General features: G+C 42.1%; 1 protein-coding gene across 1 annotated transcript in view; it reads right to left on the bottom strand.

Annotated features, from left to right (window-relative positions):
- Positions 1–1,218: 1,218 nt before the first annotated feature.
- ociad1 (OCIA domain containing 1) overlaps positions 1,219–14,737 on the bottom strand; it is a 30,244-nt gene continuing 16,725 nt past the window's right edge. Inside the window, 3 exon segments of the mRNA NM_001045702.1 lie at positions 1,219–1,484; positions 2,849–3,001; positions 3,503–3,699. Coding sequence (NP_001039167.1) covers positions 1,447–1,484; positions 2,849–3,001; positions 3,503–3,699 — 388 coding nt within the window. The 3' untranslated portion in view covers positions 1,219–1,446.

Below are 14,737 nucleotides of genomic sequence, written 5' to 3'. Positions count from 1 at the left end.
TCCCCCTCTAAAAAGAACCAGTGATGGACTGGGATGCCATGGGCCCACCAGAAAACCCAGTGATCCCCAATATGTTGCTCGCTTACCCATTGAATGTTACTCTCAAAGTACGTTTTTTGTTTTTTTTTAAATTCCTGGCTTAAAGACAAGCTTTAGCTACATTGTTATCACGTGTACTGCCAAACAAACAGAGGCTCCTGTAGGGTGCCAGTCCACATAGGGGCTACCAACAGCCAAGCAAAGCCTAAATCTGACACCACCAGGAACGTTTTGCATGCTTGTGTTGCTCACCAACTTTGATTGGTGTGATCTCCCTTTCAAAATGATCCTTTTCTGTAAAGAAGTGAGAAACCCTGCAGCTTCTGCGCTGACTTTTGCTTCTGGAACTGCTGGCTGCAGTCCTAACCATACATCTGCTCAATAACATGGGGCAGCAGCTCTCAAAGCCTCTGTGTCTGATCCCAGCCTCGGGACTACTGCTTTAAGTATGTGGCCTGCTCTAGAATAGGCTTGTTCAGCACAATGGATGTATAAACTACATATTTATGTCTCATGAAATACTCACTGCGCTTAGAGGTGCACAATTTCAACACAGAAGGCCCACTGAGGACAATTCCGATGGTCAATTCATAGGTCAAATTTACTGCTAGTCACATTGCCCATGCTACTTGCTTTTACTCTGTACTGTCCATCAGCCTTCCTGACTCGTCTTCAGCTTTGCCAGTCCTGACCATCTATCTGTAGCTGGACTCTAAGGATTGTTAACCCCTGCTATACATTGCCTGCCTATTTACACCTGTACCAGGGTCTTCTGGCTTGCTAATAATAAAGTTGGGTTATCAAGGCCCTGGTACAGAAGGTGAATAGGCCATGAGTGACCCCTAATTTCTCACAGGAAGCTTTAGCTCTCCATCAACCACTAATCACCAAAGTAAGCGTGTCATTATGCTATCTGTAATATATATAACTCATGTAATTGCACATATATTTACGGTCTTACCTTTTATAGGATTGAATACCTTGGTATAAGGCGGTGGAACGAAGCTCTAAAACGTCTGGAATAGACTGTGTGATTCTATCCCAAATGTACACACAGTCTTAGGGTGGTTATTGCCCGATCATGGTATAATGGAGGGTTAGTCAGAACTCTGTAGTTTCCTTCCTTTAAACAATGCCACAAACTAAAGCCATAATTTACCATGCAGATACAAAGTACAGTTCATTTTAAAAAGTAAACTTTAATATCCTGAAAATATAGCCATCATCTTAAATTACTGTGTCCATTAATTGCATGGTCAGAGAATAAAATCACAATTACATCTGTAATGTAATAATCCTTTTTATCACCAGAAATATTTATTGACAAAATATGTGTCAATAAAAGGGTTTATTCGTTTTCAGGGAAAGACAAAAATCAATGGAGGGAGGGTTCCTTGCAGGGAGCATTTACTCTTCCCACACATCGCCATACTTGTTTGTCTTTACTGTAGGAAGACAAGGATAGAGACAAGAGTTAAATGACATACTGCATGGGTGCAATCACAATTTCAGACACATTTACAGATTTAAAAATGTTGCTTTTGTGTAAATCTGACACAGGAACAAATACAGCTCCCACAAGAATAATCCAAAGGTGCAAAAAGGGACTGACACCCCCCACTCTCCTGCTGAGAGCCACGCGATCCCAGAAATGGCGTCACTAGTTTTTTTGTTTTTTTTTAAACTCCCCAAGTAAACAGGCTGCATCCTGGCCAACTACCCCGGCAGGGACCACCCATGTGGATAGGCGACTGGTTTTCCGAACAAATGTTGACCACTTTGGGAGTACTCTGCCCACCTGATAAAGGATTCTACCCCCCGGGGTTGCAAATGATCTCTATGGAGTGGAACAATTGCTCCCTCATGGCAGAATAATTTCTCAAGTGGATTGAAGTATGGGACAACACCCAGACTTGTTAAGCCAAGATCAATCAGAATAGATATTAATACAGTGAAGTTTATAAGCATGTGCTCTACATCAGCGTTTTTCAACCGCTGTTCCGCGGCACACGAGATGTTGCCTGGTGTGCCGTAGGCAGGGCCGCAATTTTTACTTTAAAAAAAAAATCCGGGCCCTGTCATTGGTTGCGCCCCGTGTGTACGGGTGACGTCAGTACGCACGGGGCGCAACGTTATAAAAGGGCCTGTGTGCGGTCGCGTGTAGGCAGAAGTGCAGAGGCGGCGCGCGTGAGGGGAAGATGCTGCTGAAGCCGCCGAAGAGTAAAATGCTGCTGGGCACCAATGTATTAGGGGGGGCCACGGGGCACACTGACTTATGGGGGCACTGCTGCTGGGCACCAATGTACTAGGGGGGCTGGCTCTTGGCACCAATGTACTGGGGGGCACTGCTGCTGGGCACCAATGTACTAGGGGGGCACTGCTCTTGGCACCAATGTACTAGGGGGGCACTGCTGCTGGGCACCAATGTACTAGGGGGCACTGCTCTTGGCACTAATGTACTAGGGGGGCACTGCTGCTGGGCACCAGTGTACTAGGGGGGCACTGCTCTTGGCACCAATGTACTAGGGGGGCACTGCTGCTGGGCACCAATGTACTAGGGGGGAACTGCTCTTGGCACCAATGTACTAGGGGGGCACTGCTGCTGGGCACCAGTGTACTAGGGGGGCACTGCTGCTGGGCACAGAGTTAAATTTTTTAACATTTTCTAAGGGTGGTGTGCCTCGTGATTTTTTTCATGAAACAAGTGTGCCTTTGCCCAAAAAAGGTTGAAAAACACTGCTCTACATCATACTGCATATAATGTTTTATAGGGGGTAAGCTATTTATTCTAGAGGGAAACTGCACCTACCATCTTTTCTAGCTGCTCTATCTTGTGAGGATCTCACAGGAGCGTCTGCTCTTTGGGTCACAGCCATCTCATAGGTCTCTCTGTTCCGGCTTCGCAGTTCATCATAAGTCATAGGTTTACGTTTTGGAGTATCTTCAAGAAGTGCGGCAGGCTCTGGATAACAAAAACACACAAAGGTTTGCTAAAGATGATGGGAGCTGTTAGAAAGTATATAGTTAATTACTGTATAATTCTTTTATTTCACTTTTAACTGCCCTGTTCCTTTGGACCAAAGTGCCAGCTCCTTCAGGATGGTTATTCCCTCAAAGGTCACATGCAACAGATGTGTTTCTAATAGTCCCCTAGTTATAAAGTGTCTCTCTAAGGAGGTGTATAAACATGCAGCTAATGAAACAATATGCATGAAGTGCTGTATCACAAGGGGCAGAGCCCAGATTTAAAAATCTAGAAGCCTCCATCAATGGATGTGACTAGCAAATGGCAGACGCTAGCACTCTTGCAAACTAAGAGCCTAGTAACACAGCCTGTGTGTACAGCCCAATTCAAGCACATGAATCAGTCAATGTGGCATCTCACTTAGCCTTTATGGGTGAATAATTTTATAGGTGCAACTCTTTAATAAGATCATCAGTAAGCTACAGTCTCACCATGTACCTGGAGCAATGTTATCAGATATCCCAGAAGGAGAAGATTCACCAAGAGAAGTGCTGAAAGGGACAGTGTCTGAGGTGGAGTCGTGATGACTGGAGTACACACTGGACGGAGGTTCAACCACGTTTGATGCAAAACCATCAGCAGGGGAGGCAGTTTTAGGGTTTACATCAGAAAACTCAGATGTTCCACTTGGATACCTGTAATTAAAAATAAGTAACATTAAAACAAAGTTCAAAAACTGTGGTATAATGACCTGAAATCAAAGAATGAGCCCAGGGGTTGCTCCTATCTTTGTAAGTGCCCCATTATCGGGTCACTATGATACAGCCTTCAGTTATTTAACACATGCATACAGAACTATGGCCCATCTTTTGGTTTGTGTCTGCCATCATAGGGTTAAATGTGTATGCATACTGTCTTTCTGCATGGATCACTGGTTATGGCAAAGAACTGAGAAATTATTCAGTGAATAGCCAAGAATCCACTGCCTCTAATTCTGCAGAGCTTATCACTATACAAGGGAGAATGGGACCTTCATTCTACCCTGCAGCTGTTTTGGATACTGGCATTCCACAACCACATTTACCATCATTTTCGACCAGCGAACTTTGACTAACCCATTGAGCAGGGCTGTCCAACTAGAGACCCACAGACCAGATTACTCAGTCACCAAGTGTATTCAAGTACTACATAGCCATCTTTGTATGACTTTATCAGTTTTAATATAATCCAAGCCTCAAACGTGTTATGACAAATATTAAACCCCCTTTATGTAAAAGATCTCAACTCCAGGTTTCAGGAATGGGTGAATCATGTGATTTGCAGGCTTTGAAGTTACAATGGGCTCAGGAAAGGTGGCAGTGTTCCATGCAGATACAGGACACAAAGTCTTGTTAGTTGGCCTCTTACTATGAGCCAGGTAGGAGTACAGCTCATTCTAGAGACAGAGAGGACAAACTCAGAAAACCATGAATAAGAAATAATTTTTACTGCTTTATGCCGATTGCCTGGAGCATAGTTTTACTCCCAGTAAAGGCAGAATCCCCAAGAGCTACAGAAACCAATGCATGGCAGGAAGCATTATCCTAGGAGATGCATTGTGATCAATTTCTGGGTCTGCTAAACACTGCAATGTTTATATTGTTAGATGGGTCCTTTTGACACCATCCAGGATATATTTCAGGTCTATTTCACTTATAGTCGTCTCTTGGCAGGTCTGGTAGTCATTATGCACCCAATTTCTTCAAATACACTCATGAATGGAGCTCATCTGTATGGTGCTACTGACAGAGCCCTTCCTAACAACCTGTCTAAACACTCCCACGAGTACTTAAATGGGTTATAAACAAGGCCCCTCAGCAGCATATCACATATCATTATATCTATTTGATACAGAAATGGTTCTTGTTGTTTACTCAGGAAACTGAACTTTCTCTTAGTTTGAAATAAATAATAAAATATCCTGCTGCAAGGGAGGGGCAGTTATGGATAGATGTGATTTAAGAGAGCAGTAAATAAACTGACTCCCTTGTGATGAAGGAGCAAATAAAGGACCGACTAATTAGGCTTCAGTTTGAGCTTTCTCATATTCTAAGCAATTTACCAGTGAGAGACTAAGAGCTGAATCAGCACTAAAGGTTCCTTCCAGCTCCCTCACATTCTGTCTGGATTCTTGCAACTCAGAGGATGGGACAAGCGATTCAGCTCTGAGGCTTAATAGCAAGCAAAGTCACACAGCCAGGACACAAGTATTCAGTGGCTGAATTGATCGCTAATTACAGCCAGCAAATAGGCCGGAAAGGAACCAAGATATTATTAGATATTTTTAGTCTAAAGTACTATTTCCAGAAAAATGGTAAATTATTAAAGGCGATGCTACTCATAAACAGCACTCAAACACATGGCCAAGCCAAGATGTTACCCTAAAAGGCCAAGGAAAGTCAAAATACGATGCAAGGTGAAACAGAACATACTTCTTAGAATGCTCATTTAAGCTTAAATCATATAACAAATAGGTGCCTTCTTAACTTTCCTGACTGGCAGCAGACCCCAAGCTCCCTGAGCACTGCTTTCCTGTCAGTAGTTGCCTTCCCCATCAACATATATCAGCATATACATTTAAAGGGGACTTGTCACCCTAAGAAATAATTCCCAATTCTTTTCTACTGTGTTTGTCAAGCAAAATAAACTTTCCTTACACTACACACATATAAAATCTTGTGTCCTTCACAACCACAGCAAGCAGGCAGGGGCCATTTTGTAGACACTGTTATTAAGAGAAGCTTTGCATCATGCCAAACTCTTGTGTATGTGCCTGAATGGGGGACCTGATGCACATGACCTGATGCCTCTCTGTCTTATATGATTGACAGCTGGGATTTTTAAATGCCATAATGGGTATGGCTGTGTTAAGAAAAAAATGATTTGGGGCTTCATGTTTAATTTAAAAAGAACTTTAATTCTACAGCTTGATGTCTGGGGGACAGGTCCTATTTAATGGGGATGCTCCTGGTGGCACACCCAAGGGTTTCATTGATAGCACTGGGCAAATTTGTCCAGTGTTGATAAATAAGCTCCCACTATATTACATATGTAATATTACATATCTCCATATAACAGCTGGCTGAGAAACTAGAAAGGTGCTAGGGGCAATTTGAAGTGAGTCTCAGAAGGCTGTGGGGAAAAAGCATAGTGTGCCATGAGTCTAACGGTGCATTCTCATTGAATATAATATGATTTGGGCAAAGAGAAGAGCAGCTTACAAAACCATGTGAATAAAAGGCTTATGCTACACCGACACCAAAGCATGGCCAACCAGGCAGTCAGTGCTTTCCTACACGTGGGTCAAAGGCTGAAGCTTTGAAGATAATGGGAGTTTTCAGACAGATGAAAGGAGCAATTGACACAAACTGTAGATAAATCCAACGCCTGCATGTTCATGCTAATCTCACTACAGAAGACATTTCTCCTCTGCCCGATATTCTTGAATTGTTATACTTAGGTTAAGGAGTGCTTCTTTACACAATGTATTGCCTTTAAACCATGCACCCCAAGGGAAAGACGTTGTGGAACGTGGTGCCTTTTGTCAGCCCTGAGGGGGCTGTAAGCAATGTTCCCTCTAATTCTTGGCTATGTGCGCACATTTTAAACTTGTGAGTGCATTTTTAAAAATGGTCTGCTAAGGTCAGAATGGATACAAAATTGTGTGTTTGTGCACAACCCAATTAGCTGTGTGTGCTGGCCTCAAAATTTGTGTATGTGCGCACAAGCACACAGCAGGAGGGAACATTTAAAATAGTTTGAATTATTTGCCTTCCACTTCTACATCTTTCCAGCTTTCAAATGGGGATGACTGACCCCGGCAGAGAAAAAAACTATTGCTTTGCTAGTTCTCAATTTTATTGTTACTTTTTATTTCTTATCTTGTTATTCAGTCCCTCTCCTATCCATAGCTGCTGAAATTCTAAACTGGACATCAGGTGAATAAAAAGTTAAATAACTAAAAAAAATCCAAATGCAAATTGTTGAAGAATATAGTGTCGGACTGGGGTGCCCACCAGAAACCCTTAGGCCAACTTTCCCCTCCATTCAATCACTTTCTTTAATCTCTAATTACTTCTTTTTACATACTATTATCTATCCTTTCCTCCATTTCTTCAGTTTCTTCTCACATAGAATTGAGTAATGGCCATGCTATAGGCATACAAGGCAAATGGTTGGGCAAGCAGGAGGGCCCACTGACACCTGGCCCACTGGGAGTTTTCCTGTATCCTGGTGGGCCAGTCCGACACTGGAAGAATATCAGCATCTCTGTCATACTAAAAGTTTATGTAAAGGTAAACTACTGCTGCATTATTTTTTTGTCTGCACTGTAACAACTTAAAAATATTCAAAATGAATATTTTGGCAAAAGGGAGAGATGACTTATACAACACAATAATATAACTTCTATTAGGACTACAATTGTACTGGGAGAACAAAAAGGCAGTGGGAGTTTTTTCTGTTTGTGAAGGCCAATGTATAATCTCTGAGGATACATTTATATTCACATAGTATTGATTGGGGGGGGAATTACAAATGAATGCTTGTTTATGCTAAATGAATTGAAAGCACTTTTCACAAGTTAATTTTAAAGTATGAATTATTGAAAGGTTTAATGAATTCAAACCACAAGATTCTTAAAGCATGAATTATTGATGTGTGTTAAGGCTCTGGTACTTTATGCACCTGTAACGGAGACTGATTTAAGAACAGACTATTATTTATTGATAGACTGTTTAAATACACTATACTATATATAAATGTATATTTCCTTTATAGCACTAGACTAAGGAACTTATTGGGTTAGGATGCCATAAACCCGTAATTTGGGAATGCATGTTAGTTTGTTTTTTTTATTTATAAAATATAAATTACATTTTGGCAGGGACTGTCCAGACCATGTGTTTCAGAATGCAAAACAGAAAGTTCATCTTTCATGAATTAATCTCCACAACTATCCCTAGAAGTCTCAGCTTCTCCTTGTGTCAGCATTTATATATATATGAAAAATATTTTGTAATAGTTTTCTATCCTCCTTAGAATTTATACTTTCCTTAATATACTTAAATGTAAAAAAAACATGCAAATATTAGTAGTAAACTATGGTGACTTCAGTTGTGGCCTATAGGAAGTGAGAGTACTGGTAGAGTAAAGATAGCCATACTGGTGCAGATTTAAGCTTCCGATGAATCTTTTAGACTGAGCTTATCTGTCTATGTATGGGGACCTACAACGGCCCTATCCAATCAATATCTGGCAAAATATCGGGCAGGTGTCGATCAGGCAGATTTTTTTTTTTAGTCGGATAAGGAACAACATTGGGTCATTGATGTGGTCCTCACTCTGAACAACCCTATCTCCATCACTGTAATTCGATCGTTTGGCCCTAGCGCCAAAGGATTGAATTAGCCAGATATTGCCCCCCTTAGGTGGGCATATCAGGGAAAGATCTAATAATTTGGCAATCTCGCCAAACAAGCAAATCTTATAATACACGGGAACCTTAACAAAATGTCCTGCAATACATTGTGAGGCTTTAACTAGAGGTCCTGCGTTTCCTTCTGCAATTGTCCACTCCCTGTGTGACTTGCTAATTATAACGAGCACCATCATTACAATTCACATGCCAGGCCGTATGGAATGCACAAACAGGATGAGAACATAAGGTGACATTTACATGACAAATATCAAGTAGAGAATACCAATTTTAAAAATGATTCTTGGTTTTTTTTCATGGAATCGGTCTCTATAAGAAGGATTTGGGTTCTATTTTTTCCCTATGAAAGTATAGATATCAGGCAATAACACTGTTTACCAAACACCTTCCTTCAAGTGTTTACTCAAGTGTTTGCCTAGTGGTCAAAAACAGATGCATTTTTCTATTCATGTAGAATGGCTTTGCTGGGTCAACTAATATGGCAGCACCCATTAATTTGTTTTAATGCAATGAAAAAGCATTGCACTCACCAACAACAAGCTGTGCCCTCTAGCAGTCTATATATAAAGATAAACACTACTTATAAATAGGGAATATATAATTTGCACATGAAGCTGTCTGCTCTTGTGCACAGACACAGGGACACGCATGCCTTTCTAACAGAGACTTGGGGCTGCCGATGCTGTGCCAAACTAACATCATTTGCTTGGTGCACAGCAAGTATGGCCTTGCATTCTAGGATCAAACTGAAGAGCATATGAGAGGATGGGGGCTCCTCTGAGATGGGAAATTGTTGTGTTATGCACTGAAATTGCTATGAGACGAGGTCACAAAAGGAATGATGTCACCATAGCAAGCAATCAGCAGGGACAAGAAACATGTACAGGGCAAACAATGGCTCTTCCTGTTGCCTTCTTTAAAGCGCCTTAGCATTAACTCTTCGGTGTCCCAGATATGTGAATGGACCTGCCAGGTAGCCTGGATGACATATATTCATACACACTACTAGAATATTGGCTATTAAAGGACAAGGAAAGGCACTTGGGCGTGCCAAAATTTTAATCACTTTAATCGCTTACCTTGTACCCGGGGTACCTGGGGCGATGCGCTTCCTCCTTCCTGCTTTGTTTAGCTGCGGCTATACGATAGGCGCATGCGCAGTTTAGTGAAACGCCGACTTCTCTGTTAAAGTTCTGTTTTTCACCCTACTGCGCATGCGCGCGCTCGCGAACCAGGAAGAAGGAAGCGCTGCAGGTACCCCGGGCTGGTGCTGTTCTCTCCCAACAGGGGCACCAGCCCAGGGGAAAAGGTAGGCGATTTAATTCACTTGGGGATGCCTTACATTTTGGCACCCCCAAGTGACTTAGCCTTTCCTTGTCCTTTAATAAAAAGAACTAAACATTACAGTTTTCGTTTTGATGATAGTGTCCTTTTAAGGACACTTACAGTGGTGTGAAAAACTATTTGCCCCCTTCCTGGTTTCTTATTCTTTTGCATGTTTGTCACACAAAATGTTTCTGATCATCAAACACATTTAACTATTAGTCAAAGATAACACAAGTAAACACAAAATGCAGTTTTTAAATGAGGGTTTTTATTATTTAGGGAGAAAAAAAATCCAAACCTACATGGCCCTGTGTGAAAAAGTAATTGCCCCCTGAACCTAATAACTGGTTGGGCCACCCTTAGCAGCAATAACTGCAATCAAGTGTTTGCGATAACTTGCAACGAGTCTCTTACAGCGCTCTGGAGGAATTTTGGCCCACTCATCTTTGCAGAATTGTTGTAATTCAGCTTTATTTGAGGGTTTTCTAGCATGAACTGCCTTTTTAAGGTCATTCCACAACATCTCAATAGGATTCAGGTCAGGACATTGACTAGGCCACTCCAAAGTCTTAATTTTGTTTTTCTTCAGCCATTCAGAGGTGGATTTGCTGGTGTGTTTTGGGTCATTGTCCTGCTGCAGCACCCAAGATCGCTTCAGCTTGAGTTGACGAACAGATGGCCGGACATTCTCCTTCAGGATTTTTTGGTAGACAGTAGAATTCATGGTTCCATCTATCACAGCAAGCCTTCCAGGTCCTGAAGCAGCAAAACAACCCCAGACCATCACACTACCACCACCATATTTTACTGTTGGTATGATGTTCTTTTTCTGAAATGCTGTGTTACTTTTACGCCAGTTGTAACGGGACACGCACCTTCCAAAAAGTTCAACTTTTGTCTCGTCAGTCCACAAGGTATTTTCCCAAAAGTCTTGGCAATCATTGAGATGTTTTTTAGCAAAATTGAGATGAGCCTTAATGTTCTTTTTGCTTAAAAGTGGTTTGCGCCTTGGAAATCTGCCATGCAGGCCATTTTTGCACAGTCTCTTTCTTATGGTGGAGTCGTGAACACTGACCTTAATTGAGGCAAGTGAGGCCTGCAGTTCTTTAGATGTTGTCCTGGGGTCTTTTGTGGCCTCTCGGATGAGTTGTCTCTGCGCTCTTGGGGTAATTTTGGTCGGCCGGCCACTCCTGGGAAGGTTCACCACTGTTCCATGTTTTTGCCATTTGTGGATAATGGCTCTCACTGTGGTTCGCTGGAGTCCCAAAGCTTTAGAAATGGCTTTATAACCTTTACCAGACGGATAGATCTCAATTACTTTTGTTCTCATTTGTTCCTCAATTTCTTTGGATCTTGGCATGATGTCTAGCTTTTGAGGTGCTTTTGGTCTACTTCTCTGTGTCAGGTAGCTCCTATTTAAGTGATTTCTTGATTGAAACAGGTGTGGCAGTAATCTGGTCTGGGGGTGACTATAGAAAGAAAACTCAGGTGTGATAAACCACAGTTAAGTTATTTTTTAACAAGGGGGGCAATCACTTTTTCACACAGGGCCATGTAGATTTGGAGTTTTTTTCTCCCTTAATAACGTAAACCTTCATTTAAAAACTGCATTTTGTGTTCAATTATGTTATCTTTGACTAATAGTTAACGGTTTTTGATGAGCAGAAACATTTAAGTGTGACAAACATGCAAAAGAATAAGAAATCAGGAAGGGGGCAAATAGTTTTTCACACCACTGTAAGTGTTATTAAAGGACATGTAAAGCCTAAATTTTCCTACAATGTAGGTACATTTCCCTCACCCAAATGGCATCATTAGCACTGCATATATCCCCCTGTTTGTTAGCACCATCACATTTTCCTACAACAAATAGCAGCTTTCATCCATTTTCCCTCTGACATATCATCAGTGACATTTACACCTGCAAACAGTACATGTGAGCTGTAAAGGTCATGCAATAAAGAATGCAGGCTTACACAGGCAGAACTTGATAAAAAGTTCTAAATGAGCTTTGGATGAGCAGTGTATTGGTTAAACCGAGCTCAGGACAAGAGGTTAGGAGAAAAAATGGGAGCAGACAGCTAGAAGAGTTTCTATGGGAACCAGCAATGCCATCTCTTCATTGGCTGCTAGACTAGAGGGCATATTTGGTAGCCAGAGCTGAGAAGAACTGAGCATGCCCAGGAGCCAACAGCAAAAGTAAAAGGGGGCCGAGGGTTAGAGGAGGAAAAGGAAATCTAAGTAAATAAGGGGATTTCAAAGAGGCTGTTCAGGGATTACATTTTTGTGTGGGTGGTTGACATGTCCTTTTAAGTATTCTTATACACACAGTTAAAGATCTTGCACTCAGACGGGCCTCTCTGGCAACACAGTATAAATGAAATCCTAAATGAAGGAGCACTATCCAAAGCAGGATTAACAGAAAAAAGGCAGCAGCAGGCCAAAAAACAAGAAGCAAGGTGGCTGGCCAAACCCAGGGACCAGTCACAATGAAACAGCCATGGAGAAGCAGAAGTGCTGGTTTATAAATCGTTATCATTGCGGCTGCAGCCAAGAAGGTTACATCATTTCCTGAGACAAGATGGAAATAGTAAGAGGCAGCAGCCATGACAGGGAACGGGAAATGCCTACTCTGGACTGCCCCCTACAGGGAGACACATTTACTAGAGGTTGAGACATTCTTCCTTAGCTTGATCCTAACTAGAAATAAAACGCTTTTCCCGTAGATCTAGATTTTTTGGCGAGTTATCAAATTTGAAGTGATGACATCCATACAAACCAATGGGCACATCTGCATTTCTTTTACGAAATAAAAATTGAGAGTTGTGTTAATAAGTCCATTCAATAGAAGCCTATGGAGATGAGTAAATTCCTTGGGCATTTTCATGCTGCAGAACATTGACATAAAAAAATACTGTACAAAGACTGTACTTAACATTTCTTATGGTTCCTTGGATTTTGCTAAATCTGTCTCTTTGGGACATAGCAGATGGAAAGGAACCTCACAAAAGCATTTCCAACCCACAGATCACAGTTTTCAGGTGACCCTAGATCCTGCCTGCAATCTTAGACCCAATGGACCCAATACTCACCATTACTTTCCTTGGAAACAGGTGCTATATTGATGTAAGGGAGGGTGAGGTCCATCTGGGATAACTGACAAGACCAGATTTAAAGTGACAAAGCTGTGATGTACCAGAAGGAAGCAGCTCCTTTCATCCTTGCTGTCAGCCCAGTAGCAAAGTACAGAGGGGACAAAAGCACTGGATAAAAACAGCAGAAGTCTCCTGTAGGTTCGGTTACTTCCCTTGCCACCAGCACAGCTCCAGGAGGGCAAAGTGTAATTTACACAAATGTAAAGTACATTGAAAGAACACTTTAATTTGTCAGGAGAGTTTAAAGTTTCTTTAATTAAATAATTTAGTGTACAAACTACAACTCACAATGCCACTCAATACCTTGTGACCTGTAAACATGGAACCAAGAGTGATTCTACCATTTATGGTAAGTAAAGGGTTGTCAGGAGTATTATGGGAATCTGCATAAATGTTACTCCATCAGCTGGAAGAGAACATAAATCATGGAATCCGTGCAGCTGCAAATCACATTGACAAGCTACAAAGCTATTTGTCAGAACCAGCTAAATTAGCCAGAAGCACTCCCTGTTCTGTAAATAAACTCATTGTGCTGCTACTTCCTTTCAGGGTTGACATATTTTAACACTAAGCCCTTTGTTTGGGCAAAAAATAGTAATTAGAAAAAAAATGATGGCACTAGAAAATATGGAAAATGGCGCAGGCATGCCAAACATCTGCCTATCAGCTGTTTCTAACTAAGAATGCTGGGATTTTAAGTAGTATGCCTCCCATTTCAGGACAATCTGACAACCACTGCAATTCAGTAATTAGGGATTATTTCATAGAGGCAAGAAGTAGGCCTGCCCAACATACTATCATTCGGCCGTTTTTAACTAAAGCTTCCGGCACCCACAGACAGGTTTTGGCTGGTGCTGGGTGCTGGGAATTGCATTTTAGAAAGTGAAGGGCTTTCTTGTTATAAAGTATTGCTGTCTCACCCACTATACCTTCTATTCCACAGCAGTCATATTAGGGTGGCCACAGTCTGCCAGAGTGAAATTTCACTGGTCTGGCTGATAAATTTCACTTTAGTGGACTTTGGGAATTTCTGGTTTCACCCTTTTCACTCCCATGTGTGGATTCCAGAGCAGCCTCTTCTGTGTCCCCTCTATATACAACTGTTTACATGGCCAGAATACAGAAGAACATTGATATAGATATCAGCAAAGCTTTAGTGCTATAGTAAATTCTTCCTTGTATTTTGCAGGTACATCCCCTTCCCTGAGGCTTTTATAATCACTGCTTCAGGCACCATCTCTCCCTACTATACCTGCTAACCCACAGCCACAGTCCCTTCCCAGAGGCTATTATCCCACTGCTACTATAGGCACCATCTCTCCCTACTATACCTGCTAACCCACAGCCACAGTCCCTTTCCAGTGGCGATTATCCCACTGATACTATAGGCGCCATCTCTCCCTACTATACCTGCTATCCCACAGCCACAGTCCCTTCCCAGAGGCTATTATCCCCCCCACTGCTCCTATAGGCACCATCTCTCCCTACTATACCTGCTATCCCACAGCCACAGTCCCTTCCCAGAGGCTATTATCCCACTGCTACTATAGGCGCCATCTCTCCCTACTATACCTGCTATCCCACAGCCACAGTCCCTTCCCAGAGGCTATTATCCCCCACTGCTACTATAGGCACCATCTCTCCCTACTATACCTGCTATCCCATAGCCACAGTCCCTTCCCAGAGGCTATTATCCCACTGCTACTATAGGCACCATCTCTCCCTACTATACCTGCTATCCCACAGCCACAGTCCCTTCCCAGAGGCTATTATCCC

Source organism: Xenopus tropicalis, chromosome 1, assembly GCF_000004195.4.
Source record: "Xenopus tropicalis strain Nigerian chromosome 1, UCB_Xtro_10.0, whole genome shotgun sequence".
Classification (NCBI taxonomy): Eukaryota; Metazoa; Chordata; class Amphibia; order Anura; family Pipidae; genus Xenopus; species Xenopus tropicalis.
This window is presented reverse-complemented; position numbering and strand designations above follow the sequence as displayed.